Raw genomic sequence first — 27,884 nt, 5'->3', positions numbered from 1 at the left:
GTGGAGCACTGCCCAGTGAACCGTGCGCACACACGCACTCTCTCTCTCTCTGAATGAACTCACAACAAGCAAATGACATAACCAGATCTGACCAAAACATTTTGAAGTCATTTTTAGCCCTCGATCTCGAGTTAAAATGCCAACATCTGGAATGAATCTCAGCCTCCAAAGGGGGGAAATGAGCATTATGGGATTGTAGAGTAAAGAGGGAGTCTGAGTGTTGCTCATGCTTTATAGAGTCCACAGTTAGAAACCCAGGTGTGACTCAAGGGTGTCCAATGTTTCCTTTCGTGTGTTTTATAACAATGCTGCTGCTATAAAAGGTAAATATAGATTTTTCTCCAACAATAACAATTAATTGCAAATTTAATAACACATTTTTAAGCAACTCTCAGGAGATAACCAGTGGTGGAAGAAGTACTCAGATCCTTAACTTGAGTAAAAGTAGAAATACCATGGCCTAAAAATACTCCACACTAAGTAAAAGTCCTGCATTCAAAATGAATTAAACCTGCAGTAGGCAGAATATATATATATGTATCATTGGGCAAGAATTTAATAATAATCTTGCAGCATATTGTAATTCAAGTGTTCTGAGAGAAAACTAGACTTCTGCACCTCCTTATGGCTCTGTTTTCACGCTTTAGAAAATCTAGCCCGAGACGGGAGACTTTGGCCAATCACAGGTCATTTCAGAGAGAGAGCGTTCCTACTGGCTGTTCATTCAACTGAGACAGCTGTCAATCAATCGCGAACTCCGATCAAACGGTCAAACTGGGCAGTGCATCATATTATATAAGCACATGATATGTAAAAAGTAACTAAAGCTGTCTGATAAATGTGGTGGAGCAACAATTACAATATTTCCCTCTGAGCTGTACTGGAGTAGAAGTAGCAAAAAATGGAAATACTCAAGTACAAGCACCTCTAAATCTCTAAATTGTACTGAAGTACAGTATTTGAGTAAATGTACTTAGTTACATTCCACCACTGGAGATAACCAAATGTACCTTCCAAGCCTGAGAACTCCTAACCAGGTTAAATACTAACATCAACTTCAGAGAGTTGGTTTGATTTCGTGGTGACATAGTCTTTAACCAGTACCTGTAGGAGTCCCTGTAGCTCATTGTGTCGTGACCCGAGTCCTCCTGGTCCTCCTCGTTCACCTTGAAGCAGACTCTTTTAATGCCACCTTGCTCCACTTTGTCCTGGTCGCAGCCGTCCTCGCAGGGGGCCAGAGAGGGTGGCTGACTCGGCTCGTACACCGGAGGCTCCCCACCCTCCCCTTGGAGTTGCGTGGGCTCGGTGATAGACGACAAGAGCCTAAAAAAATATGTATAGATATTCCCAAAATTAGATTTGAAAACACATTTAACAAAATATGGCTAATGCTGTGTTACTTACACATTAGTCTAGCACATAGTACAATATATGTTTGTAGTATATTTTTTTTTAAATAGTTTAAAATGTATTGAAAGCTTTAGAGATATAAAGAATATTGGGATTAAATCCTTCAAATTATGTCAAGACGCTATTATGCTTATATTTATATTATAATACACTCTGCAGAGACGTCTTCACAATCAAACGTAAACACATATTCAGCCACATTGTCACACCCCTTCCTCAGCACAGACACACAATATGTGTCTCTCTCTCTTGATGTTATCCTGGCCTCACTCCCTGTTCCTGTGCTGGGCCCGGCCCAGAAATATTTTGGGCCTGAAGAATGTTCCTTTTGTAAATCCTCAGCTTTAAACAAGGCAAAGGGCAGACAGACAAAGAGAGGCTGACGAACAGCCTCAGGAGGCCGGCGTGAGGATAACAGCTCCTAGCTTTTTATGCACAGATCTCTAAATGTCACCGCGAAGGCTATGAAAATAGTCTACTCGCACATAAACACTAGCGGATTGCCAATATCTGATAACGGCACCAACTGTTGGAGCTGAAAATATTTTCTGAATGGATATGAGTAAACACTTTTCTTTTGATTTGATAGATGACACTTTGAGATAAGAGATTTATAAGGAACGGAGACAGAGGAAATGCCATTCAAAGGTAGGTGAGGATCAAATCATTCAGTTGCACAGAGTCTGTATAAACTGTAACACTTACACATCTATCTGAGCAACATACTGCCTCATCTCCCTCACAGCAACGTCCAGGCGGCTGTATAGGTAAATGTAGGCGTCCTGGGTCTCTGTGTCTTCCTGTTTGAGCAGGAAGCTCAACCCGCCTTCCCCGTGGCCAGCCCGCGGCGGCCGACTGTCATTTTCCCCCTCGCCTCCGTCCACGGTCACCTCCCCGCTGCCGTCAGCCTCGTCCCCGTCCAGGCCGGAGCAGTTCCAGGAAGGAGCCCCCATGCTGGTCACACAGTGCTGGGTGTGGGACATGGGGTTCAGTTGTGCTACGGGACACGACAGAGAGGAGAGTGAGAATAAACAACATGTTTTCAGTTCTCACTTTCTTACAATTATATCTACCACAGATGTTCAAAAGCTTATGAAGTAGCACTCTCGTCTTTGATGAAAAAGCAACTTATGCAACTGATATGCACAGCGAGATCAGGATGCTAAACTGTTTACTTGGGTTGAAAGCCAAACTAAGCTGCAATAACCCGAGACATCCCACAACTGCAGACAGACCCAGTTCTTGTAATGAAGCCAGGCTGTGTACTATCAGTGCACACAGCCAACATTATGATTAAATAGAGAAGCCCTTTTACATTTTATGTACATTCCACACATTCCTTTAAAATCCAGGGAATGGTGCTGGAAGAGGAAATTTTGTATCACCTCAGGTAATAAGCCTCATAAATTCATTCTGTTTCTGACTGCAACGCTAAAGACTAGCAACTGTCTGTCACTAGAGAAAACATCGTGTCCATTGCTGTTGGTTGGTCGAGCCGGCAGAACGCACACCGACGAGTGGAACATCTCGTCAGTACAACTGCTCGGCAGATGTCTGTCTGACTTGCAGCTGTTGCTGAGAGGAAAGATGAGGCTGAGGCATCCTGGAACAGTGACAGCAATGCTGACTCTATTACATTTTCATCTTTAAAACATAAAAACATAAAACTCAAACGTGAGAACTTAACCAAAACCTCTCTTTATTTTTGTCACCTTCCACCTTCTCTCTGTCTTAAACACAAACACACAAACACACACACAAACACACAAGCACACATAGTTTTACATGTTGGCGGTGCGGATTGGCTCTCATAACGGACCAGTGGGTGCGACTGAATTGCGCATCATTAATGAGCGCAGTCAGGAGGACTCAAACTAACTGCAAAGCTGCATTCTTAATCATTCAACCTGTGTTTTTCATCAGATAATGAAGATAACATTTTATGTGAAACAAGTTTGACTAAAATGACAAAAATGTTCAATATAATCTGATGACTGATAACAGGACAAAAAAAAGCTTACAAAATGAAGAAAGAAAATATATTTGACTAAAAGCCAATGACTTTTCGGTGACTAAAACATTTTAAGTTGTTGTCGATTAAAACTAATAAGCATTTTCGTTTTTTTCCTGCTGCCAAAAGTAACACTGCCACTTAGACAGAAGACTTCTTTCTGTATCTAAGGAATAAAGGATTTCTTAACGTTTTGCCCTCTTCTTGAAATTATTCTTTGGCAACATTACATTCCATTTCCACTCAAATCTCCCCCTCTCTCTTTCTCTCCCCTTTGACCTCTGCAGCAGCAGCACCAGCAGCATTTAGTGAATGACACACATTCCTACGCTGCATCATTCATTCACTTCTCATGTCAATAACATGGGTATGGCCTGAGGCTAATGGATTCTTAATGGCAAACCACTCATCTAATTTACTATGGGAATCCTTGTTGAGACCTTGTGGCTCCTGTGGGAGGCTGGGGTTGACATTACCTTCTCTGTGCTGCTGCATTTAAATGGTCGTGGAGGGTAATTAGTCAAAGTGATCACTGGTGTTAAGTGGGTTAAGCTGTGTTACCGTGAAGGGGGTGATCTCAGTGATGCTTAGTTTTAAGCAGTGGATATGTAACAGAGATTGTACTAATGTTAAAATCATATTGGTTAGAGGTGTGTGTGTATGTGTCCCCTCTACCTTGGTCAGGATCCAGGCCATACAGGGAGTTCTTGCGCCCAAAGCGGATGCTGAAAGTCCTGCCGGCAGAGGTAGTGCTCTTGGGGTAAGAGACCTGCATGAAGTTGACGTGGCAGTTGGTGGGAACAAAGTCCATGCAGCCCAGCGGGTGAGGGCGAACACCGGCCTGCCTGAAGGAGGGCCATGCCTTGTTCTTCAGCTCCAGGGTAAACTGGGTGAAAAAAAGGGGGACACATACTTTAGTTTAGTGAAAGCATAAGCTGCATGACTGACAGCTCTAACAAATGTGTTTATAATAAGATGACATTCCCTTTCACCACAGTGGTGGTCACTGTAGCAGAAAATATTACATGGAGACATAATGAAGACTAATTAATGTAATATTCTTCTTAGAAGTTGTAGAGAGTTCTTGCTGTCTTGAGTAATGGAAAAAATAAGGTTAAGGACAAGAGCTTGTATCTAACTATTATCATAAAGTTTCTTATTAGGTGTCATATTTTTACAAGTGTATATAGATGAGCTGTATTTAGCCCTGAGGAGGTTTAGTTGATAATAATGTGAGTGTGGTTAATAGACACAGTAACAGAAGAAAGGCAGTGATCGACCTATTTTCACATCCCACTGAAAAGCCTCTCTTAAGCCTCTCAGAGCATTAAAATGCATGGCTGTAAGTAGTTTGATGCATCCATAAACTAAGAACCAATAAGAAATAGACTGACAAGAATATAGATAATATATATTTTTGGTATAAATGTGAGTGATACTGGTTTGAGTGATGATTTTAAGTTACCCGACATATACATCAGCAAACTATTATTCAGTCACACAGGAATAAAGAATTTTTATGTTTTTAAGTTAAAGCTACTACGAGGAACTTTCATTTTGTGTTGATTTTGGCGGTCACTGTGGACAAAAGCGGTAGTGTTTCCGAGCACCAGAGTCCCTTTAAAAAAACTCTCATTTTACTGTAGCAGGGTCTGACAGCTCCTGTGTGATTTCGTCTGATTTCGCCAGAATCTGACCCGGTGGCACCGATGAAAACCATTAAGAATAACTATATAGAAAAAGACAATCTTCTCACTGATGGTCTTGTTTACATATGTAGGTCATTTAGAGGCGTCAGTATTAAATTGAGACTCTTTCATAACCAGTTAAGAGTTCCTGATAGTAACTTTAATATCAAAGAGTGGGGGGGCATTTCTATGGATATGACAGTCTGATGTGTTCAAGAGAGTGTAGAAGTGTGTCTTAATACCTGCTGGTAGCTGCTGATACGCCGTCGGATACTCTCCAGCTTGGTGTCACAGATTTGTCTGAACTCGTACTGAGGCATGGTAACGACTCGGTCACTCTGCGAGATGAGCTGGCTGCAGTTACGAACAAAGAGGCTGTCATCGCCAGAAAATGCCTCCAGGATCTGTAGAGACAAGAACCATTGGTAAGGATGGATCACTGCTGCAATACAAGTTTAAAAACTTGATTTAGTTGATCACAAACACAGTAAAAATAGCATGCCTAGCAGCAGCAAGTGTGTTTTTCATCTAACTAAACATTCAGCTTTCTAATACTAACAGCTGAAACCACCAGTGATGCCAAAAAAAAACTTTTGTTTCTTGCTTTCAGATCCTGTCATAGCAGTGCAAGTTGAACAAAATATCAATGACCCACAAACTGGTGAACGCCCAAGTTGGGATCTTCTATGACACATGAGATGTGATATGTTGGTAGCTGAGAACATGGAAGCTGTTTTAACAACTGTTATGCTAATTATAAGTAGTATCATACAGTATTTAGCTGCAAATGAATGGAGGTATGACTTATACCCCTGTGGTGCATTCTCTCCTCAGTATCAGATTGTATAAGGATAATCACTAGGGCAGTCAAAGTTTAAAAAATCATCTTAACGTTACTAATTTCTTTAACGCATTAACACAATTTGCTAGAGTGAAGATACTGGTATGAAACTAGAAAACCTAAGGAATCCATTGGTACCAATCATGTCATAACAGCTTGCTAAATAACGCTCCAAACTAGGGCTAAATTTTGGTGAGGAAAAACTGGCATGGCCATTTTCAAAGGGGTCCCTTGACCTCTGACCTTAAGTTATGTGAATGAAAATGGGTACTATGGGTACCCACGAGTCTCCCCTTTACAGACATGCCCACTTTATGATAATCACATGCAGTTTGGGGCAAGTCATAGTCAAGTCAGCACACTGGGTTTCTGGACAATATTTGTCATTGTTTTGTTAATTGATTTCCAGTAATAAATATATACATACATTTACATAAAGCAGCATATTTTCCCACTCCCATGTTGATAACAGTATTAAGTACTTGACAAATCTCCCTTTAAAGTACATTTTGCAATTAATTGCGATTACCTATGGACAATTAATGCAATTAATCATGATGAAATATTTGAATCAATCCACAGCCCTAATAATCCCACTTCACCTCGTTGTCCCATAACTACCTTAGCAGTGAGGCTGAAGCAGCCTTTGGGCTGCACCATCTTCTCCAGGACGTGGCTCTTGATGCCGGCAGTGCTAACGTATTCATAGACTACGCCGTGCTCCTGATGGACGTTATCTACCGTCAGGCTGACCAGAGGCAGCTCATTGGAGAGGGAAAGTCTGCCCAGCCGGTGGTCTGTGAAGCACAACTGTCACTTGTCAGTATATAAACTTTGCATGCATTCAGGAGTGATTTAGTCAAGCATGTATATACAAAATGAAGAATGTATCTGATATATGCCATTTTAAAAAGCCATAATATTATTATCAAGATTATTTGAAGGATTAAAAGGAAAAAAAAATGTCCAGAGGTAGAGTCATGGCTTAAAATGTTTTTGGTAAGTCTAAAATCCCCCAAAAACTTGCTTGTATAACTAAACCTCCAAAGCTTTGGAAAGACAAATTATGATATAATAAATCCATTTAGTAATGACACATGTAAAAATACAGTGTACACATCTGTCAAATGTACTTACCCTGCCAGCACTGTAAGAAAAATTGGTCACTTTATTGTATATACACTAACACAGTGTTACCAGATGACGTCCTACAACTGTAACTACTGCCTGTAAGTAGCGTGTGTCATTTTCAAACGGAAGATTTTCCATATGCAGGGTGAAATTACCTACTTCTGGAGCCACTTTTTACTGACACAGTGACTATGACCGGATTCAGGGGTCATCTGAAAATAGCAATTTAGGTGGAACATAATGTTCTGATGTAATGTTTTTGACAGCAGCAGATTTTTTTTTTTAACAAAGCCTGCAATCGTTGTACACACAAGGCAGCCACAGTTTATATTAAAGCACACTCCCAAGTAACACTAATCCTGTTCCAATGCCGACTGATGGGCCAGAAATGAAACTCGCTGCTCATAACTGTTCGCACTACATCTGCAAAGGGACTCCTTAAAACTCCTTAATCAGAAAATTTAAATACATATTTTAATTCACGCACACACACAAGACAGTTTCAGAGGATGTAACATAAAACGTGTTTCACCTGTTCCATTGGTGCCGTTCTCCTCCTCGTGGTCAGACCCATTCTCCACTGGATACGGACTGAAAGGGCTCTCCTCCTTCTCACCTGCACCTCTTTCTCTTTGGAGCTCTTCCACATCCTCAAATGCACGATACACCCACTGACACTGGGGGGGGGAAACATGAAGTATTACTATAATGTGCAAAAAAAATAAATCATTATTGGAATAAAAAATGAGGAAGTGAGCGAAAGAGGAAGTGAGATGTAGGTGAGATAAAGGCAGAGAGCATGAAAGAACATAATGAGGAAACTGTTATATTTAGCTATGCTCAAGTAGCGGTAGATGTGGGTGCACTTTATACACAGTATCGGAAGGAAAGAATCTGAAATATTTCTACATGGCCTGTGGACATAGACACTTTTCACCTGACAAGGTAATCAGGGCTGACTGCACCGCCACAAACTCGGCGGTGCAGTCAGCCACATCTACAACATCCTTGTAATTCATCCTGCTGTTAAATGAACCAGCAGACATTTACTGGAACCAGTCCAAAAAAAGGCTGCTCAGCTGAGCCTCTTCGAGGGGGATTTGCCAGAAGAGTAGGCCAGGCTAAATTAAACAAAACAAAACAAAGCAAAACAATGAGCTTCGTACAGAAAGGAGGACATCCTGCTCTGACTGCAGCACTGTGAAATACTGCCTGGAGTCCTGGAGCCAAACCACCAGACACGGGTTTTGCTGTTTGAAAAGTTAAATACTAAATAATTTGAAATATAAATACTAGTATGGACTTGTGACCCTCTGAGACCCAAAATAGATTTTGTCTTTTTTAGGGCGGTACAAGGGGTCTTTAGGGGGAGATAGCAGGTCAACAGTAGATGCCACATAGGAGTGGTGCACATCATCTGAAAGCTGTGAACCTGAAGATTAATTTGAGCTGCAGCTGTGTGCACTGTGTCAAGTTGTTCTAGTCATTAATCAGAAATAAACATGAGTTAATTAATTCATAAAAAATGAATGTAAAAGTGTTTAAGGGCTAAGAACATTAAGATAGAAGTATATGATGGCCATTCCCATGCTCTATTATGTCTCACAAGTTGTTGTAGCAATCTTTGGGTTGATACCATTTGTTACACAGATTTGGTGGGGACTAACATCATCATGCATGAATACAAATGGGCTCATTTGATCCACAAGAGTCTCAGCATTCCAGTGATACCCAATTTATGTAATTCCAAGACTGTTTAGAGACGCCAGTATGCAGAAATATTCAAATACACTATTTTTAGTACAGGCGAAAATAACACATTTATACTGCATTCAAAAAACTGCATGTTTTTTGCCCAAAACTGCATGTGATTATCATAAAGTGGGCATGTCTGTAAAGGGGAGACTCGTGGGTACCCATAGAACCCATTTTCAGTCACATATCTTGAGGTCAGAGGTCAAGGGACCCCTTTGAAAATGGTCATGCCAGTATTTCCTCACCAAAATTTAGCGTAACTTTGGAGCATTATCTCGTCCTCCTCCTTTCGTCAAGCCTGACGTGGTTGTTACCAATGGGTTCCTTATGTTTTTTTAGTTTTATATGATATCTATACCTTCACTCTACCTCTAGAACTGAACCTGCTACATCCTCAGAAAAACAGTAAAAGACAAGTCGGACGGGATCGCGGGTCTCAGGGGGTTATGACTAAAAAATAAAACTCTGCCATTGTTACTTTAAAATAGAATTCAGCCAAAACAATCTTGGCAGCAGGCGTTGATGGAAATAGGTTGTTTAGTTGTTGCTTTGGGCTACCCTTTCTCTCCGGGCAGGAGCGTACAGTATCTTGAGCTGAAAAATGTTCAACCCTCACTATAAGTGGCCCGCAGCGACAAAATGTCAGCCAGTGATTTATGTTTGAGATCGTGGGCCACCCACTGTTGGAGCCGGGAACGCTGATGAAATGAGGAAACATGTTGTACTGTATGTCGTCACTTTGGTATCATACAGTGATGACGATTTAAATGAGCAAGTGTGTTTGCAGTTTGAAGTTTTCTTTTCAAACACTAAGTTGCGGTAGGTAACTATAGCATAGCTCTAACTAATGTTAATGCTGTTTTATGTACCGTCTCAGAGCAGGAATGTCTGGGTCATTGGGGTTCTCCGCTCTGTTAGCTCGTCAAATGTGGATTTAGTGAGCTGTCCCACGTTGTTGAATGACCTGGTAAATTAACTTCCAGACCTACAACTGATGTTAATCATGTTACATTGTGGTATTACTTAATTTGTAGTGTAAATAAAACACTTAGCCATAACAACACACACAAGGACTGTATAAACTCACCATGACAGTCACAAATTATGTTTCTTTTCAAATACTCTTACACTACAAAGGCTGCTCTGATGAAGTAAAGATTGTGTGTTAGTGTGTGTTTTCATGGGAAACCCCTCACCGCTTGCGGAGGCTCCTGGTGTGTGTGCTGCGCGGTGAAGTGCTCCAGGACCTCTTCGTAGTCACTGTGGTTGACGTTGTTGCCGTTGACCTTCAGGATGACCTGGCCTGGCTGAAGACCCGCCCCCGCTGCCTCCCAGCCTGCAATGTCAATACAGGATCATAGGTCAAAGGTCACAAGGTGGAAAAAGTGCAGTGTGACTGCACACAACACATCGGGCTATTATGAAAACACGTAATTTAAGTCAGGGAAAGGAAGGAGTTAAAAGTGTCGTACAAGTGTCTCCCGTATCTAGGGAAAAAATCTGCTTAAATCAAAGTACATGAGTTCATTTTCTATGGAATCTTGTTTTGGACTCAAATCCCATATGTGCACATAACCTTGGCCCTTTTTGTTCCTCTAGGAAAATAGAAAATTACTCGGTTCAATGCTGTAACACGCTGTACCAAACTACTAATGGCTTTACAGCCTGGAAGTCCAATCAACACCTCCATCATCTTCCTCTCCGACCTAAAAATACCAGCGCTGGCATCATTCCCACCCAGGGTGCCAGCAATTACCTAACTCCAGGGCTACTTGACCAAAGCATGGATATCACACCGGGGGACTGATTTAGGAACAGAAAAAAAACAACAACTGGAGACTCTGAGTATCAGCTGGAAAAATAAACTGCTCTTCATACATCAGCAGAGAGCCAGAAGTGATACAAGACACTAGGAAAGAGAGGAAAGAAGAGGGAGTGTGGAGAGGTATGGAGGAAGGAACCTGACAAAATAAAAAATAAATAAATAAATAAATAACTGACTCAATAAATTAATAAATAAAATTAAATGTAGCAAAAATTATATTCAAAATAAATGTATTGCTGTGTATTATCATGTATTGATAAAATGTGACGTAAATTTAAATTTCTGTTTTAATTTGCCTCTTTATTTATTCCTTCATTTATTTACTCTTATGTTTAATTTTCCCTTGTATTTATTTCTGCATTTATTTTTATACATTTTTAAATTTATTTATACGTTTTTGCATTTATTTTTGCATTTATTTATTTTATATTAATTTCTAAATGTGTGTATTTACTTATGTATCTCTTTATTTATTTCTGCACGATTTTTCCTTTTTATTTCACCCCTTATTTATTTGCCGAAACTTATTTATTTCTGTATACTTTTCTTTATACTTTTCTTTCTACATTTCTTTATTCATTTCTGCCTTATTATGCAAGGGGGAGGGGAAAAGAGAAAAAGTGCAGAAGTCCCCCTGTCTCCTCTCTGTTTATATGTGTGTCCTCTCTTACTCCCGTCTGGTTTACACATTTGGATTCATCGCTCACTCAACTTGTCATAAATCTCTCATGTTTCTATTTCGAGTAGGTGGTACAAACATCTGGTTAGGAGGTTGTAAGGACAGAGAAAGAGCAATGAGAAGGGAGAACAAAAGTGTGGGAGTACTTTTCAGTTACCTATTACACTTTTAGCTCTGATCACAGAGCAGTGTGTGTGTGTGTATGTTAGTGTGTGTGTTGTAAAAGCAGAGTTTAGTCTATTAGGGGTTTGAACCCTGTCAGCAGCCCGTCTGGCTGACAGGTGGCCATAAAAACCCAATAGAGGCTCACTAAAAGCAGAAAGTAACAGGTGGTTGGAGGCTATGGTTACCTCATCTTTCCCTCGGATTCACCCAGAAAAATTTGTCTTTCTGACACCAAAAGTGTTTACTGGCACAGATCCTGCAATAACAAGGTCAAACCCCTATAAATCTGCTCACAGATCTCCAGTGTTGGGGTCGTAACCAAAATATATGTCTCTTGTAACTGAATTCAAGATATATTAATTCAATTATATCTCCCTGGGAGCTGGGAGCTGTTAAACCACCGACAGATTACTTTCCATTACACATACAGTAACTTTAAAAACCTATATTGTATACTGTGTCCATTCTTGTGACTGATCAGGTCTAATGTTAAACTCTTCTTCTCCTCTCTTACTATGTGAGTTTAGTAAACGAGTATCACAACTAATTATGAGGAAGTTTATATTGGGTGATAAGAAAGGAACTAGGGCTGTCAAAGTTAACACGATAATAACTCGTTAATGCAAACTGGTTTTAACGCCACTAATTTCTTTAACGTATTAATGCAGCTTCGGATTTTTAGGTTGTAGCGTGCTCATTTGTAAAGCTAGCGTGAAGCAACTGGTATCATATGAAACTAGAAAACCTAATGAATCCATTGGTACCAACCATGTCATACTAATTTGCTGACATGCGAAGGGAGGCTAAATAATGCTCCAAACGTACGCTAAATTTTGGCAAGGATAAACTGGAATGGCCATCTTCAAAGGAGTCCCTTGACCTCTGACCTCAAGATATGTGAATGAAAATGGGTTCTATGGGTACCCACGAGTCTCCCCTTTACAGACATGCCCACTTTATGATAATCATATGTAGTTTTGGGCAAATCATAGTCAGGTCAACACACTGACACACTGACAGCTGTTGTTGCCTTTTGGGCTTGAGTTTGCCATGTTGTGATTTGAGCATATGTTTATGTTAAATGCAGTACCTGTGAGGGTTTCTGGACAATATTTGTCATTGTTTTGTGTTGTTAATTGATTTCCAATAATAAATATATACATACATTTGCATAAAGCAAACATATTTGTCCACTCCCATGTTGATAAGAGTATTAAATACTTGACAAATCTCCTTTAAGGTATATTTTGAACAGATACAAATGTGCAATTCATTTGCAGTTAATCGTGATTAACTATAGACAATCATGCGATTAATCATGATTAAATATTCTAATCGATTGACAGCCCTAATATTCATTAAATTACATCTCCTTGGGAGCTGTGAACTGTTAAACCAACAGATTACTTTTACATGACATATACAGTACCTTTAAAAACTATATTGTCTACTGTGTCCTTTCTTGTGACTGTCTAATGTTAAACTCTTCTACAATTTTTCACCTCTCTTACTAAATGAGGTTACGAGAAGTTTAGTTCAGGGGATAAGAAAGGAACATCTTCATTGGTAGCTTCATTATTATTATAAAAGGTTAAGTAGAAAGTCTGTATTCTGCTTGCTATTCTCCACATGTTGCTAACAGTAGTAGGAATTATTGAAATTCACTCATTAACCCTGAAAAAAGTCACGTCTGTGGATCAAAGTTGCTTCAGGGGTCAATCAAATGAAGTCACTCACCTTTCCTGACAGCGTGGACGTGAGGAGGGGCAGAGCCACAGAGTCTAAAGGACAAGCTGTCTGGGTTGTCGGGAATCTTCACAATCCTGGATGAGAAAAGACCGGTCAGACCACTGAGCCCTATGTGTGTGTGTATACGTGTGTGTGTGTTTTAGAGTGTGTGTTCCCTCACTCCTTGGCCTTGGTGGCGACCAGCAGCCGCAGGGAGCGTCGTATGCAGAAGGCCTGGCTGATCATGGTTTCCACCTCGGAGAAGGGCCTGAGGAACAGCAGGTCCTCGTTGATGGTGTAGATCTTCCTGCCCACCTGCAGGCCAGCCATCTGGACGGACAGACGCACAGACAGGAGACAGAATGCGCTTATTTTTAGGTTGCAGCTTGTTTTCAGCTCCCTCATAAGCCCCTGTTTGCACAGCAAGAGCTTCAGGTGTGGACCACATACGTTAATTATCTCTCTAGTGTCACAGTGAGGCCTAAACTGTGTGCAGCATCAGGCTCAGATAAAGTATGATTCAAGTTTTAACCTCACTGAACCCTTAATCAAGTCCCTGTTATATGTGCCTCCAAGGAGCGTGGCAGAAAACAAACCAAAACATAACAAGGAAAAATCAGTGTGTACTGCTCAATATTTACACAGCCTGTTCAGTCTTGTCATGTATTTTCCAGCATATGAATAGTCTTTCTTTTATGGAGGGAGTGCGTATCAAGATTGGCTACAGATATGATTAAGCTGCGTGATATTTACACCCGAGTCTCCTGCCTGCTGCCTGTCGGATTTGCACGCAATTCCAGATTAAAGGGTCACTTTCAATTTCCACAGGTTATGTGGACGTGAATACAAAGATGCATCCTATTTTTTATATTTGTCTCTTAAAGCGGCAGTAGGCAGAATGTTTTGGCATCATTGGACAAAAAATCCATAATAACCTTTCAGCATATTGTAATTCAAGAGTTCTGAGAGAAAACCAGACTTCTGCTCCTCCTCATGGCTCTGTTTTCAAGCTTTGAAAAATCTAGCCTGTGACGGGAGACTTTGGCCAATCACAGGTGATTTCAGAGAGAGAGCGTTCCTATTGGCTGTTCATACAACGGAGGAAGCTGTCAATCACTCACAAATTCCGATCAAACGGTCAAACTAGGCAGTGCTGATCAAATATGAATTAATATTCTGTTACTGTAATTACATTTACAATTACACATACAATTACATGTAATTAATTTGCTAGTGATTGACAGATGCTCAGAGACGGCAAGGCTCCAGCTCGGCTCTGATTGGTTGTTTTCTTTCCGTCTGTGAAATCTTGCAGATGCCATTAGGAGCAGTTGTGGTTTGAGTTATCAGATTGCCTTTTCCCTTGAACTAAATACAATCTGATCAATCACACTGCAAGTGTGGAAATAAAATAACCACTGCACACACACAAATACACACAAACACCCCCAGCTTTATACAGTCAGCTTCTAAAAAACCCGTTTCAAATGACAGCATCGCAGCATGCCGCACATCATTAAATGCAGTCATCTTGCACATCTTCAGTCACGTTGTGAGAATAAAGCTGCCTCTGTGTGTCCGCGGTGTGAGTCCAGTGTCCTGGGCACAGATCCGGTGGGGTGGCCTTGGCTGAGCCGGGCCCCGACTCTGGATGACGGCCCAGGATGGATGTAGGAACGACTGGGAGGAGCCACGGCCATCTGAATGTATGTGTGTGTGTGTGTGTGTGTGTGTGTGTGTGTAACTATACAGCACGGGCGCCTGTCTGCACGTGACTTTCTATAATAGTATCATATAGTGAAAGAGCTCTGTGTGTGTGAGTGTGTGTCTCTCAGCCCTTTTCAGAGCCCCATGGGAATCAGCTGAGCTTCATTCACGGTGCTGGCACACGGGCTGTGTCACAACTAGCAATCCTGTTATTGTGGGGGAATGAGGGAGACGGGGGATGAATAACAGAGTAAGAGGGAGCAGAAGAGTGAGGCTTTACTGAGGTGGAAGCAGGCAGAGGAGAAGAATAAAGATTATCCTGAAAATGACTTAGGGGGAAGAGCAATGTGGGAAAGAACTTCACTGAGTGCAATAACAGAAAGTGATGAGGAAACTTGAACCACGGGGAGAGAAATTGTGATAAAATTAAATGATGGGGAGAAAGGAAAAAGTTTTCCCATCTCTGGACCGGTGGGAAAGGATGATTCCATGAACAACCAGGGCACCGTCCTGTGTTTTCAAGTCCTTTAAAAGGTTGTACAAACAGTAAGCAGGTTTGGTTGCTGGTCAGATTTGTCACCTGTCCAACAAGAGTTGGCTGACATGAAGCAAATCACAGGAAAAGAAAAGGAAAATAGTCTTACATTATACCTGGCATTAAAGGAACAATATGTAGCACAGACAGCTAGCATTTTAAAATGGGTACTGCAGTCCAAATTCAAAACATCACCCGCTCCTAAGGTGTGACTGATATCAGTTAGCGTGTGTTAGTATCATGGCATTAGCCACTGACCAGCAGCAGTAGTCGGAATCACTTCACTGGCTGTGGGTCTCATATACTCGCTGCCTTGATAACCAGCTGCACACGGACCACAGAGACATGTGCCGAGGCTTTTCAGGTCGGGTAGAATCTAATGTTGACTTTATCTCTGTTGAACCAGTTGGTTAGCTTGCTTCCATGGCTGCAGAAGGCTGTGTTTACTTGCCAATTTGTTTCATAGGTGACAACGGGGGGTTGAAACGGGCAGCGGACGGGATCACCGGTCAAAACAAAAAACGACGTTCCGGACCGGAAAGGAGAACATACCGGCTGTAGCATTGTTGTCGGAGAAGCCAGTACTTGATGACTACATGGTCATTTTATGATTTATTACAGTAAATACATTACATATTAGTTCTTTAACGTATGTACCAGGTTGAAAAAAATAACTGCTGCCACAAATATGCCAAATTCTATTTTTACAAGCTGCTCCTGAACATAACAGTAATGCTACAACATGCTTTATTAAAAATGAAACTCAATAATCATGCATGTTTTAAATGCCTTATCTGCATTTTAAATTCGCTCTGGATGAATAGGTGTGTGTGTGTGTGTGTGTGTGTGTGTGTGTGTGTGTGTGTGTGTGTGTTCTTTGTGGCAGTGATGTGAGTAAGCATGTCTAATGGCTCTACAGCCAATCAGAACGAAGTCCTTCCAAAGCGAAACAGAAGCAGACTGACAGCAGCCGTCAAAACAGTAGACAGCCATTACCTACTGGAACTAATGCCCTGGGGCGGGAAGGAGATACAGCATGTGTGTGTGTGTGTGTGTGTGTGTGTGTGCGTGGGTGTGTGTGTGTGTGTGTGTGTGTGTGTGTGTGTTGGCCATTACCTCAGCATGTGAGCCCCTGGTGACAGATTTCACCACAATGGCCTTGTTTTTCTCCTCAATCTCAAAGCCGTAGTCTTCTTCCTCGGGGTGGATCTAGCACAGAGAGAATCATCTAATTACTCCCACATTTACACGGGTGACTGACTGTTAGACTGAAATGTATTTCACTGGATTAGCATCACGAGTGAGCGAGTAGCAAAATAATTGTCATGACATACAGTATATATTTATTCATATTCATTTCATTAGCCTCACTGTGCTCTGCTCCTATTTTGCACACCCTGTAAAATCTTGTCATTTGTATATATGTGACTGTTAATCAGAAGTCAACTGCATGCTCTTGCTGTAAAAGGTAAATTTGTTCGTATTTGCTGCAATGACCTCATTCCTTCTGTTAAAAAGTGCAATTAATTGCATGATTGTCTACAGTTAATAGCGATTAATCACAAATTAACTGCACTTTTTTTTACCTCTGATTAAAGGTGCCACTGCACTCAGATCAGTCAGAAATTCATCTTTTAAATTGTTTTTTGAAATTAGTTTGCACTCAGTGGAAAGGATACTTTAAGATGTGTTAATTTCTTGATGATTGCCCATATATTTGCTTCAGTGCATCATACTTTATGTCATGCATAGTTAGTATAAATATAAAGTAAAGGGGAGACTCGTGGGTACCCATAGAACCCATTTTCATTCACATATCTTGAGGTCAGAGGTCAAGTACTGAAAATGGCCACACCAGTTTTTCCTTCCCAAAATTTAGCTTAAGTTTGGAGCATTATTTAGCCTCCTTTGCAACAGGCTACTATGACATGGTATGACATGGTTGGTACCAATGCATTCCTTGGGTTTTCTAGTTTCATATGTGATACCAGTATCTTCACACTAGCTTTAAAACCGAGCCGCTACAACCTAATAATTGCAAGTTGTGTTAATGTGTTAAAGAAGTTAGTGACATTAAAACAAATTGAAAAGTGTTATTCTCGCCTTAACTTTGACAGCCCTGGTTAAAAGGTTTATTATAGGGCACTCTTTCTGGGCGGTCATATATACAAACTATCCACACATTATCACAGTAGTAATCTGTGATTTACATTGCGTGTCAGGTGTCTTGCCCCTGATGATGTTCTCTGTTTCTCATATTCTATTCCCCAGTGGGGCGCGGCTTAGTTAAACGCTGTCATCACCAAACACATTAGCCAACTTCCATTAGGTAAGCTGCCGGGGCCATCTTCCTGCTGCGTGGTCCTGATAAGATGTGATCTCTGCTGTTACATCAGAGGAGATGGCTACGGTAAATAAAGAGTTCCTGCACTTCTCTTCAATAATAGCCATGAGGGAGGATTAGTTTTGCTAATCAAGGAAAGAAGCCTTTTCCACTTCTTGTGGAAGGCCAGATAGCGTGCTGTTAGGTTTCCCCAAAGATAATGGACTTAACTAAATAATTCACTCTCTGTTTCAGCTTCTGGAAACCACTATCGGCTACTCCCAAAACAGATTACGCTGACCTTATTTCATGTGCCAAATAAATATACTATCAGTTATATTCAGTTTTCATAAGGAATGGTATGAACTATTGCACAAATTATATTGACAAAAGCACATTCTGCTTTTGTGCTTTTACTGTAGAAACATGAATTGCAATAAAATTGTCTATTCAGCCCATTATGTCATGTATGCTGCATAGTCATGACCTGGTAGGATTGAGATGTTGCCATTAAGTTTTGGGATCTTTAATCCAGTGTGCAGGCACATTTTTCTCATTTACTGAATCTATCATCTTGTACCTGGTTTAAATACAGGATGGGATGTCCATGCAACTACCTTTCTGCATGCGTGTTACATGCATCAGTGGTTTGGTGGTATGCTCTATGTCTGACCATGGAACCTAACTTTTAGAAACTTCAGAAATGTTCCCACAGTTATGCAGTTATGTTTTCAAAAACAGTCTAATTATAGTAGATGATTTAAACCAGTTAACAGATCTACATGCAAATAGTTCAACAAAGTTCAGAGACTTCACAGAAACTGCTCAGTGTTTGTCTCACAAAAAATATCCTCTCTAGTAGGACAACTTTCATCCATCCTGTACTGATTTAATGTTTTTAAGTCATGAGATTTTTTTGAAGACAAAGTAAGCAGTGCTCAAACAGCTCACTTCTGATTTCTGTCCTTTTCGGGGGTTATACTCTTCACACTATTCTCCCAGTACCCGTTGTCTTATGTCATAAATGAGGATTGTTAAATGGCAATGTATCACCAAGGATATAAAAGAAGAAGGACTGTAAGTATGCATACACTAAATGAGAGCATTTATGAGGAGGAAAAACTGAGATGCTACTGCATTTGCTGCCTGGTAGTAAAACAAATATTGGTATGTACTGTATGTCTGGAATGACATGAAAGGTCATGACTAGCAAGCCATTTTAAATATTTCATAATAAAGCAGAATCTCCCTCTAAGGTACTTTAAAAACTGATGAAAAATGTACAATTAATTTACGATTAACCGTGATTAACTATGGACAATCATGAGATTAATCGCAATTAAATATTCCAATAGATTGGCAGCCCTACTGTGCACTAAAATTAATTTTCAAATGAGGACGGTATATGTACAGTACATCTGACTGTGATAATCAACTGCTATCACCTCAGCAGCAACACAAAAGGGACATCATCCCAGGCAGTACAGTTGATTTCCACAAGACAAGACTCATTAGGATGCATACTGATCAGAGCAAACTCAAAGGTGTTTATTGTCATCAAAGCAGTCCCCGCTCCCATGGGGACGAGGGGGGTGGGGGGTGTTTCTGTGTGTATAGTGATGTTAATTACATCTAGCTGTGGAGATCGGAAAAGAAGAACACGCACACGGCTCCAAACTAACTGGAGTGAAGGATGCGATAGATGCTAGTATGCCAGTTCAATTAGCTAGCTATACAGCACAATACGGCCCTGTTATATCATCACTGTGTACACGTACACATGCACACACACACATATATACAGTATCCTGCACGTGTGTATGCATGCATTTGCATGAAAGAGCTTGCTCTCTTTGTATTTGAATCCATCTCCATTGATCCATTGTTTTCCATCCTGAACAGTGATTCTATTTTAACACACTGTACAGTGGATAACGCTGGTATCACAAAGTAGTGAACTAAAAGATCTTTGTTCCATATTTAGTGTGCTTGCTTCAGTGAAACACTTCAACATTATCTTTATTGTTATAATTTCTTTTCTCCAAAGGAAACAAAAACGACAATGTGAGTCTCGCACTCTGGACGGAACGTGACAATAAGCATCTGTGTAACCATGTATATGTGTGAGAGAATGTGGGAATGCATGCGTTTCTGTGTTTCTGTGTGTGTGTGTGTGTGTGTGTGTTCCAGCTCACCACCAGGGACTTGGCCAAGATGTTTTCGATGAGCTTGAAGTCGTTGCGCTGGAGCTGCTTGCTCTTGGTGCTGGTTCCCTCCATCTCCTCATCCGCATAGAAACGGAAGAACTGGGACTCGTCTTTGAACTCGCTCTTCTCCAAGACTGAGGGGAAAAACACAACACAGCATGTAATCAGAGAGCTGCTGCAGACAGTAATAATGACTCAAATAGCACTCAGTTAAAAGTTGCTGGGAAAAAAATAGTTAAAGTCGAGCTAATGAAAGGTCAAAAAAAGGCATTTAGTATTAGCTTTGACCATCCGTTGTCGCTTGTCCATTAATAAAGTGTGTTTGCAGCTCATACCGGCTAAATTGATGGTCTTGTTGCAAAATTAGACTCTTAAATGCAAAGTGTGTTACATGATGGCACAAACACCGCATGCAGGTCATTTGCAACTTCAAAGACCTGTGGAGATATTCAAGTGTTTGCCCAAGAAGCTGCCACTTAATCTGCAGACATCTTTACACAAACAAGCTAACGGTTAATTAGCTCATTAGCTACTGATGCTAGCAGGAACATCTGGAGCCAAACCACATCTGGGTCGCAGCCAGCTCGGGCCAGGGCCAGGGAGGATTCTCTGGAGGACACTAGAAACAGTTTGCCGTGTGTGTGTGTCTGAGTGTGTTTAGAAATCCCACTGTTAGGATGAGCCTCACTCCAACACATGGGGCACTTTGAACAGGTGAGGTCCACATTACGGATCAAGTCGCAGCAGTTTGAGCTTGAACCAAAACACACTAGATTAAACCCCACTGTTTTTAATGTTCATCTGATTAAAAGCGAAGCCTGAAATAAGGCCCCTCAGTTACAGTATGTGAGTGTTTAATGTTCTCAAGAACGATTCTCTTGAATGAAAGATGCCTTTTTTATTTTTTTGTTGCTTTCTGTGGAACACTGAATTAAAGAAAGTGGTAAACATACTGCCCTTTTCAGATAATTCTCATCTCTCAGTTTTCATTTGCGTCAAGTCAAAGCAAACCGCTGCAACAGGTGCGCATACACAAGGATACTTAAAATGGGAGTGACGTGTGTTGGTCGTATTTGGACTAAAGCCATGACGTGGGAGGCAGATTTTATCGTGTTGGACAGAATTAAGAAAATATCCATCTTGTTTGTGTCACATAGGAGTTGGCGTTTTTGACATTGACACTGTATGAATGTGTAAGGCTACGGTAAAAAGGCAACACTGAGAGCCGAAGGTACCCAGCTGTTCAGAGATTTGGCGAGCATCTGGCACCACCAGGTGAACAAAAGGCTTCACAAACTGATTACACACACACACGCGCCACACACACTGGCCTTACGCCAACTCAAACGAAGCCTGAACGTGAGTTATTTCCTCTGAGTCACGGAGGCTGTGGTCATATAATACCTTAACACCACCTATTCAACGGGAGGGAGTGCTACTCCGGAAAGTGTCATACCCTAATAGCACACACAGAGTTACGCCACACACATGCTAAATTATCATTTAATGCTGGAACAGCTGACAATATCCAAGGGTTAAGCAAACAGTGCTAAGACACAATCTGTTGGATATTTGTTCATAGATGCACTTGACAGGACTTTTTAAAGGAGTACTAAATGGTGTACACTTTTTAATATTTACTTAATACTAGGGCTGTCAAAGGTAAAGTGATTATAACGCGTTAAAGCAAATTTGTTTTAAAGCCACTCATTTATTTAACACATTAAGGCAACTTACGATCTTTAGGTTGTAGCGGGCTCAGTTTTAAAGCTAGAGTAAAGATACTGGCTTCATATGAAACTAGAAAACCTAAGGAATCCATCGGTACCAACCATGTCATACTAACTTGTCGCGAAGGAAGCTAAATACGATAAATTTTGGGGAGGAAAAACTGACATGGCTGTATTCAAAGGGGTCCCTTGACCTCTGACCTCAATATATGTGAATGAAAATGGATTCTATTAGTACCCACGAGTCTCCCCTTTACAGACATGCCCACTTTATGATAATCACATGCAGTTTGGGGCAAGTCATAGTCAAGTCAGCACACTGACACACTGACAGCCGTTGTTGCCTGTTGGGCTGCAGTTTGCCATGTTATGATTTGAGCATATTTTGTATGCTAAATGCAGTACCTGTGAGGGTTTCTGGACAATATTTCTCATTGTTTTGTGTTGTTAATTGATTTCCATTTGCATATAGCAAGCATATTTGCCCACTCCCATGTTGATAAGAGTATTAAATACTTGCCAAATCTCCCTTTAAGTTACATTTTGAACAGATAAAAAATGTGCGATTAATCACGATTAACTATTTGAATTGATTGACAGCCCTAGTAAAGAGCCAAGACAAGAACAAATGTGTCCCTGTCCAAACAGACAACATTGTAAAGTGAATTTAACATAAACAACATGAGCTACGCCGAAGTAAATACATGCTTACTGAGTGTCAAACAAAGTCAAAAAATAATGGATGTTTCGTTTCAGTAGTTGCCAACTTGTGCATCCTCTTTAGTTTGGGATAACGTTGATCATATGTCACGCTTTCAGCACGCCTAAACAAAAAAATGCTGCAGATATTTCTTGGCAGCGACTGTTTGAGCATATTTTTTATGCTAAATGCAGTATGCAGTACTTTCCATTACACATACAGTACCTTTAAAAAACTATATTGTATACTGTGTCCATTCTGGTGACTGCTCAGGTCTAATGTTAAACTCTTCTTCGTCTCTCTTACTATGTGAGTTTAGTAAACGAGTATCACAACTAATTATGAGGAAGTTTAGTTTGGGTGATAAAAAAGGAACTAGGGCTGTCAAAGTTAACACGATAATAACGCGTTAATGCAAACTTGTTTTAACACTGCCCACTTTATGATAATCACATGCAGTTTTCGGAAAGTCATAGTCAAGTCAGCACACTGACACACTGACAGCTGTTGTTGCCTGTTGGGCTGCAGTTTGCCATGTTATGATTTGAGCATATTTTTTATGCTAGATGCAGTACCTGTGAGGGTTTCTGGACAATATCTGTCATTGTTTTGTGTTGTTAATTGATTTCCAATAATAAATGTGTACATACATTTGCATAAAGCAGCATATTTGCCCACTCCCATGTTGATAAGAATATTAAAAACTAGACAAATCTCCCTTTAAGGTACATTTTGAAAAGATAAAAAATGGGCGATTCATTTCCAATTAATCGCGATTAAATAATTAAACAATTAAACAATGATTAACAGCCCTACTTTATATTTATACTAACTATCCATGACATAAAATATGATGCACTGAAGCAACTATATGTGCAATCATGAAATTAACACGTCTTTTAAGTATCCTTTCCACTAAGTGCAAACTAATTTCAAACAACAATTTAAAAGATGAATTTCTGACTGATCTGAGTGCAGTGGCACCTTTAATCACAGGTTTGAAAACATTTAATAGACACACCTAGACCAAATGGATCCCCACAAGACACATTTAGCCCCTGAGGGACATTGGAAGATCATTCATTTCACTGGTTTAGTATTGATTTACATCACATTGAATGCTGTAGATGAGAACATTGTGGTGGAAGGGAAATCTGTGGTTAAAAAAAAATCATTATTACTCACTGTTACTTCTATTAGTGGCATTCTATATTTACTATTGTCAAATGGGAAATTACTTGTCCTTTTGGCTTAGGAGCCATTCAATCCTGCCATATAACAGGACTAATGGAGGACACATTGTATTTGGTGTTGTCCCTGTATGTTGAGTTGCCTGAAGGGCAAAATGCAACAGGTGCTTACGACAGACGTGTAGATGAATGATGTGAGCAGGTAAGGACAGATGAAAGGCATATTAACTGTGTTGTCTGTTAGCAGTGATCCTCCCACCAGTGAGGAGCCTCATAACCTCATATCCAAGCAGACAGACAGAGAGACATAAAAAGACAGAGTCAAGGAAGACAAGGAAAGGAAAAAAGAAAGAAGAGGTCAAGAAGAACCAGGTGAAGAGCACGAGATGTGCTGACTAAGGACTAAAGAGGAGGGGAGGTGAGGAGTGCAGACAGGCTGAGAGGAGAGAGGTCGTGACCCTGAAGAAGGGCAGAGAAGGGGGAGAGGTAACAGAGAACAGGTGACACCTTCCAACAGATGGTAGAGAGAGGTAGGTGTATGTGTGACTGCCAATCAGGCAAGCTCAAAGTAAAAGAAAAGCAAACTTCCTGGGAGCAGTTGACTGTATTTAAATATGTGAAATACAGAGAAGAGATTGGTAAACTTTTAAAGCTGCAGTTGGTTACTTTGAGCAAATATGATAACTTATTTTTATAAAACGGTCAATATATTCTGACAGTAGTGCATGAGACAGATGATCTGAAAACAAATCTTGTTCCTCTGTGTCATCCTAGTGCTCCTAATGGCATCTGCAAGATTTCACAACGCCCAAAGGAAAACAACCAATCAGAGCCGAGCTGTCTCTAACGCAGCTGTCAATCACCGCTCGCGAAACTCGCAAACTCCTGTCAACCTGTCAAACTAGGCAGCGCTGATCAAATATGAATCAAGATTCTGTTACTGTAATGCCTATTTCTCTCCTTGAATGTTTTCAGAAACATCTTTTAGAAAGTTTGCTCTGGCTGGTGAGCGGTGCTTGGCTAAGTTAGCTACCGCTAGCTAGTGTTGGTGGTTTATTGTGCGAGACGAGAGATGTAGTTCACTGAGCGGTTCCACACAAAACTAAATGATACTTCAACAAAATGAGACTTTCTTGATTTGCGAAATTATCTTTTAAATTGACAAACATCATATGTGCGATTCATGGCGCAGTTCAAAACGGATAAAAAAAATATTTGTCTCTCGTTGCTGAGTACCGTAGAATACATATTCTTTCCGAAATAAGGTCCGATGGGGCCTACCGGAAGGGGAGTGACTTCGCCTCTCTATAAGGAGCACTAGGAGGACACAGAGGAACATGATTTATTTCACAGATTACCTGTCCCATGTACTACTGTCAGGATATAGTGACAGTTTTATAAAAATAACTTTTTATCATATTTGCTCAAAGTTACCGACCGCAGCTTTAATCATGTGTACATTTTTAAGCCTTGGGACTCTATACATGTCAATGAGCAGCCTGTGAAATGGTACCTGTGTGCTAGTGTAACCTATCATAATGTAGTTCAGTGGTCAAACGATCTTCAGGATCTTACAGGAGGATCAAACTATTCCAATTAAAATCAAAGACAGATGTAATTTACCTGGTTTACCTAATTTGCCAAGTCAGAGATTGTGTAACGACGACTATCTTCATCTTAGATTCAGTCGCCTTGCGTCCTTCACTATATGCATCGGGAAGCACTGCATGTCGTCATGTTACTTTTTTCAGTTACCCCACATTAAGCACTTCTTTTAAGTGGTTCTCACTTTACACATAATACACTTGGCCAATGAAGAAGGCCGATTCCATTTTAGGCCCTAACCAGCGGTCACGGTTCAGTGGACTGACCCAGACAGCCATGTAGCTAAGCCAAACAGTTCTGGTTAGGGTACACTGCTAATGCTGTTGACGTTCAACATGCTGGGATAGAACCAAAGCCGCTCCACTACAATGTGGTCAGTGAGGTTACCGAGACTTGGCTGCACCAGGTATGCAAATTTACGATGCCCTTTTTTCCAACCTATGACGGCATGACAGAGGAGAGGCTAATATTACATTTTTGCGGGTAGAGAGAAGGATCGACTTGGGGGGGGGGGATAAGGGCAAGATGCATGATGAGGTTAACAAGCAGCACAGAGAAGAGAACACTGCGGAAAGAGTGATGCATGCACCACACCGTGCATGTGTCACGTCAAAGTACCATTGAGCTCCTTTTATCTAATGCTGAATAGATGATCAAACTGAATAGAAGTAAAACATACTAGTCAGTTTGTGTGTCTTTACCCGTCCTTCGTGTGTATGCCAGTGTGTGTGCATGTGTGTGATAGAGAATTCGACTGACCGTGGTGCATGAAGCCATTGTTGCAGAGCCCCACACCCAGCGTCACGGCGTCCTCTCGGTTTGAGCAGTCTCCCTGGGAAACCAAATCAATGACGCACACAGTCAGTCACAATGCCTGTTTATACCTTTCTCATACGCAGCACACTACAGCACCGCTGGCCTGACTGATATGTGTGTTTTATTGGAATGAAGATGTTAATAAATATGTGTATAATAAAGATAATGAGAGATTGGGAGACTGATACTACATGTCCTTGGATTAAAGTATAGTAGACACTGATTTCACCTGCTGGAGTAGCCAGTCAACCAGTTTGCCGGCAGGCACCACAGATTTGAAGGTTTTCAGATGGTGGTCTCGGTCCCTAAAGGAGCAAGAAGGTATTCACAAAATGTATTTATCCAGGCTGCTTCACATGTAACAAGTGTTTAATAGATAACAAATCATCTTTGTGGTTAACAACATAAACACATTTTTATATTTATGAAATATTGCATTTCTTGAGAAATGAAAAGAGATTGTCCCTACTTAGAGCCAGAGAAAGTCATTAAAATCATATTATTTCTGTTATTGCTATGACAACATCCATATCATGTGAATGATGTATTTTGCAGGTATAGTACTACATGTGCTGCACGTGTTGCAGACAGTCTGCTGTCCTCTTATTTTCTGATTCTTTGAGCTTGTGTGAGATTACATGAGCGACCGCTGCGGACCAATCTGCTCGCCGCGTAAACATGTGAAACAGGAAACTGCTGCTGAGGAGAGGATGTGTGGTTGGTAGTGTGACTCGACGGGTGTACCCGAGCCTATCAAATGAACGGCGTATTTGCTTTAACATCTCAATGTTGTTAGTAAGACATTGGGTGTGTCCGGAGTGGACCACCCATATTGTAAACGGCCACATTCAGAACGAAAGCCAAATCAGAAATAGCCGTTAAGATGTGGACGAGGAGTGCACTGATTGATACTGCAGACTTAAAGCAACATGCTGCTTCAAGACATCATTTGCCAATCAATAATTGTCTGCATCAGGGAGGACGTCATCCTCTACAGCATTAGACATATGTGACATTCCCAGGATTGATTTTATTAGGGTTATCTATTTTATCATATGTTATTATTTGTGTTTACCGCGTCATGGAACCGGCGGTCGCTTTGTTACTCAACGAAGATTAATAAAACAAGATTATTATTATTTATGATTCTTAAAATGCTATAAATTCATCACTCAAACATTAAAATGAATGGCTGCCATTTACAATGCCAATTTAGTGATGGATTAAAAAAAAGCAAGGCCGTATTATATCATATCTGGCTGGCAGGCAGACGGATTGCCTTTGTATGTTAATAGGATTTGTCCCTGGACCAAAAGCTCTTTGTTTGCACCGATGGCAACCCCGGGCACTTCAATCAGCGGGTGAGTGATGGAGGGAGAGATAGAGGGGTGAAGGGGGAAAAGGATGAAGGGAGAGGATGTCTGTGTGTGCGTGTGTGTGTGTGTGTGTGTGTGTGTGTGTGCGTGTGTGTGTGTGTGTGTGTTTGTGTGTGTTTGTGTGTGTGTTTGTGTTTGAGGGGGTGTCAGAGGGAGGCGATGTGTGTTTCCTGTGTGCTTCTGTATAAATTTGTACTTCCATTCTGACTCTCAGATGGAAAACATTTGGTAACACTTTATAATAACCAGCATTAATAAATGGTACATTGATAGTTTATGGTTATTTTACAGTTAACAAACAATGACATGATAATTAATAATGTTTACTAAATATTAGTTATACTAATACTACTTATACTATACTAATTGCTATAATATATATATATATATATATATATATATATACCGTATATGTGTGTGTTGTTGAGTGTTAATGATTACCAAATCATTTGTGAACCTTTA

The 27,884-nt window shown here is 40.6% G+C and overlaps 1 protein-coding gene across 3 annotated transcripts in view; it reads right to left on the bottom strand.

The window, feature by feature from the left end:
• Window positions 1-27,884, bottom strand: part of prex1 (phosphatidylinositol-3,4,5-trisphosphate-dependent Rac exchange factor 1) — a 110,262-nt gene that overhangs the window by 19,848 nt on the left and 62,530 nt on the right. For all 3 annotated transcript variants that reach the window (XM_037774119.1, XM_037774117.1, XM_037774118.1), the window contains exons 14-26: window positions 26,276-26,351; window positions 25,990-26,062; window positions 19,994-20,139; window positions 16,592-16,684; window positions 13,415-13,563; window positions 13,243-13,328; window positions 10,033-10,172; window positions 7,614-7,758; window positions 6,572-6,747; window positions 5,352-5,513; window positions 4,097-4,307; window positions 2,116-2,407; window positions 1,105-1,323 (exon numbers count right to left, since the gene is read on the bottom strand). In XM_037774119.1, coding sequence (XP_037630047.1) covers window positions 1,105-1,323; window positions 2,116-2,407; window positions 4,097-4,307; window positions 5,352-5,513; window positions 6,572-6,747; window positions 7,614-7,758; window positions 10,033-10,172; window positions 13,243-13,328; window positions 13,415-13,563; window positions 16,592-16,684; window positions 19,994-20,139; window positions 25,990-26,062; window positions 26,276-26,351 — 1,968 coding nt within the window. The remainder of the gene's footprint in view (window positions 1-1,104; window positions 1,324-2,115; window positions 2,408-4,096; window positions 4,308-5,351; window positions 5,514-6,571; window positions 6,748-7,613; window positions 7,759-10,032; window positions 10,173-13,242; window positions 13,329-13,414; window positions 13,564-16,591; window positions 16,685-19,993; window positions 20,140-25,989; window positions 26,063-26,275; window positions 26,352-27,884) is intronic.

This window comes from Sebastes umbrosus, chromosome 6, assembly GCF_015220745.1.
Source record: "Sebastes umbrosus isolate fSebUmb1 chromosome 6, fSebUmb1.pri, whole genome shotgun sequence".
In the NCBI taxonomy this organism is placed as follows: domain Eukaryota; kingdom Metazoa; phylum Chordata; class Actinopteri; order Perciformes; family Sebastidae; genus Sebastes; species Sebastes umbrosus.
This window is presented reverse-complemented; position numbering and strand designations above follow the sequence as displayed.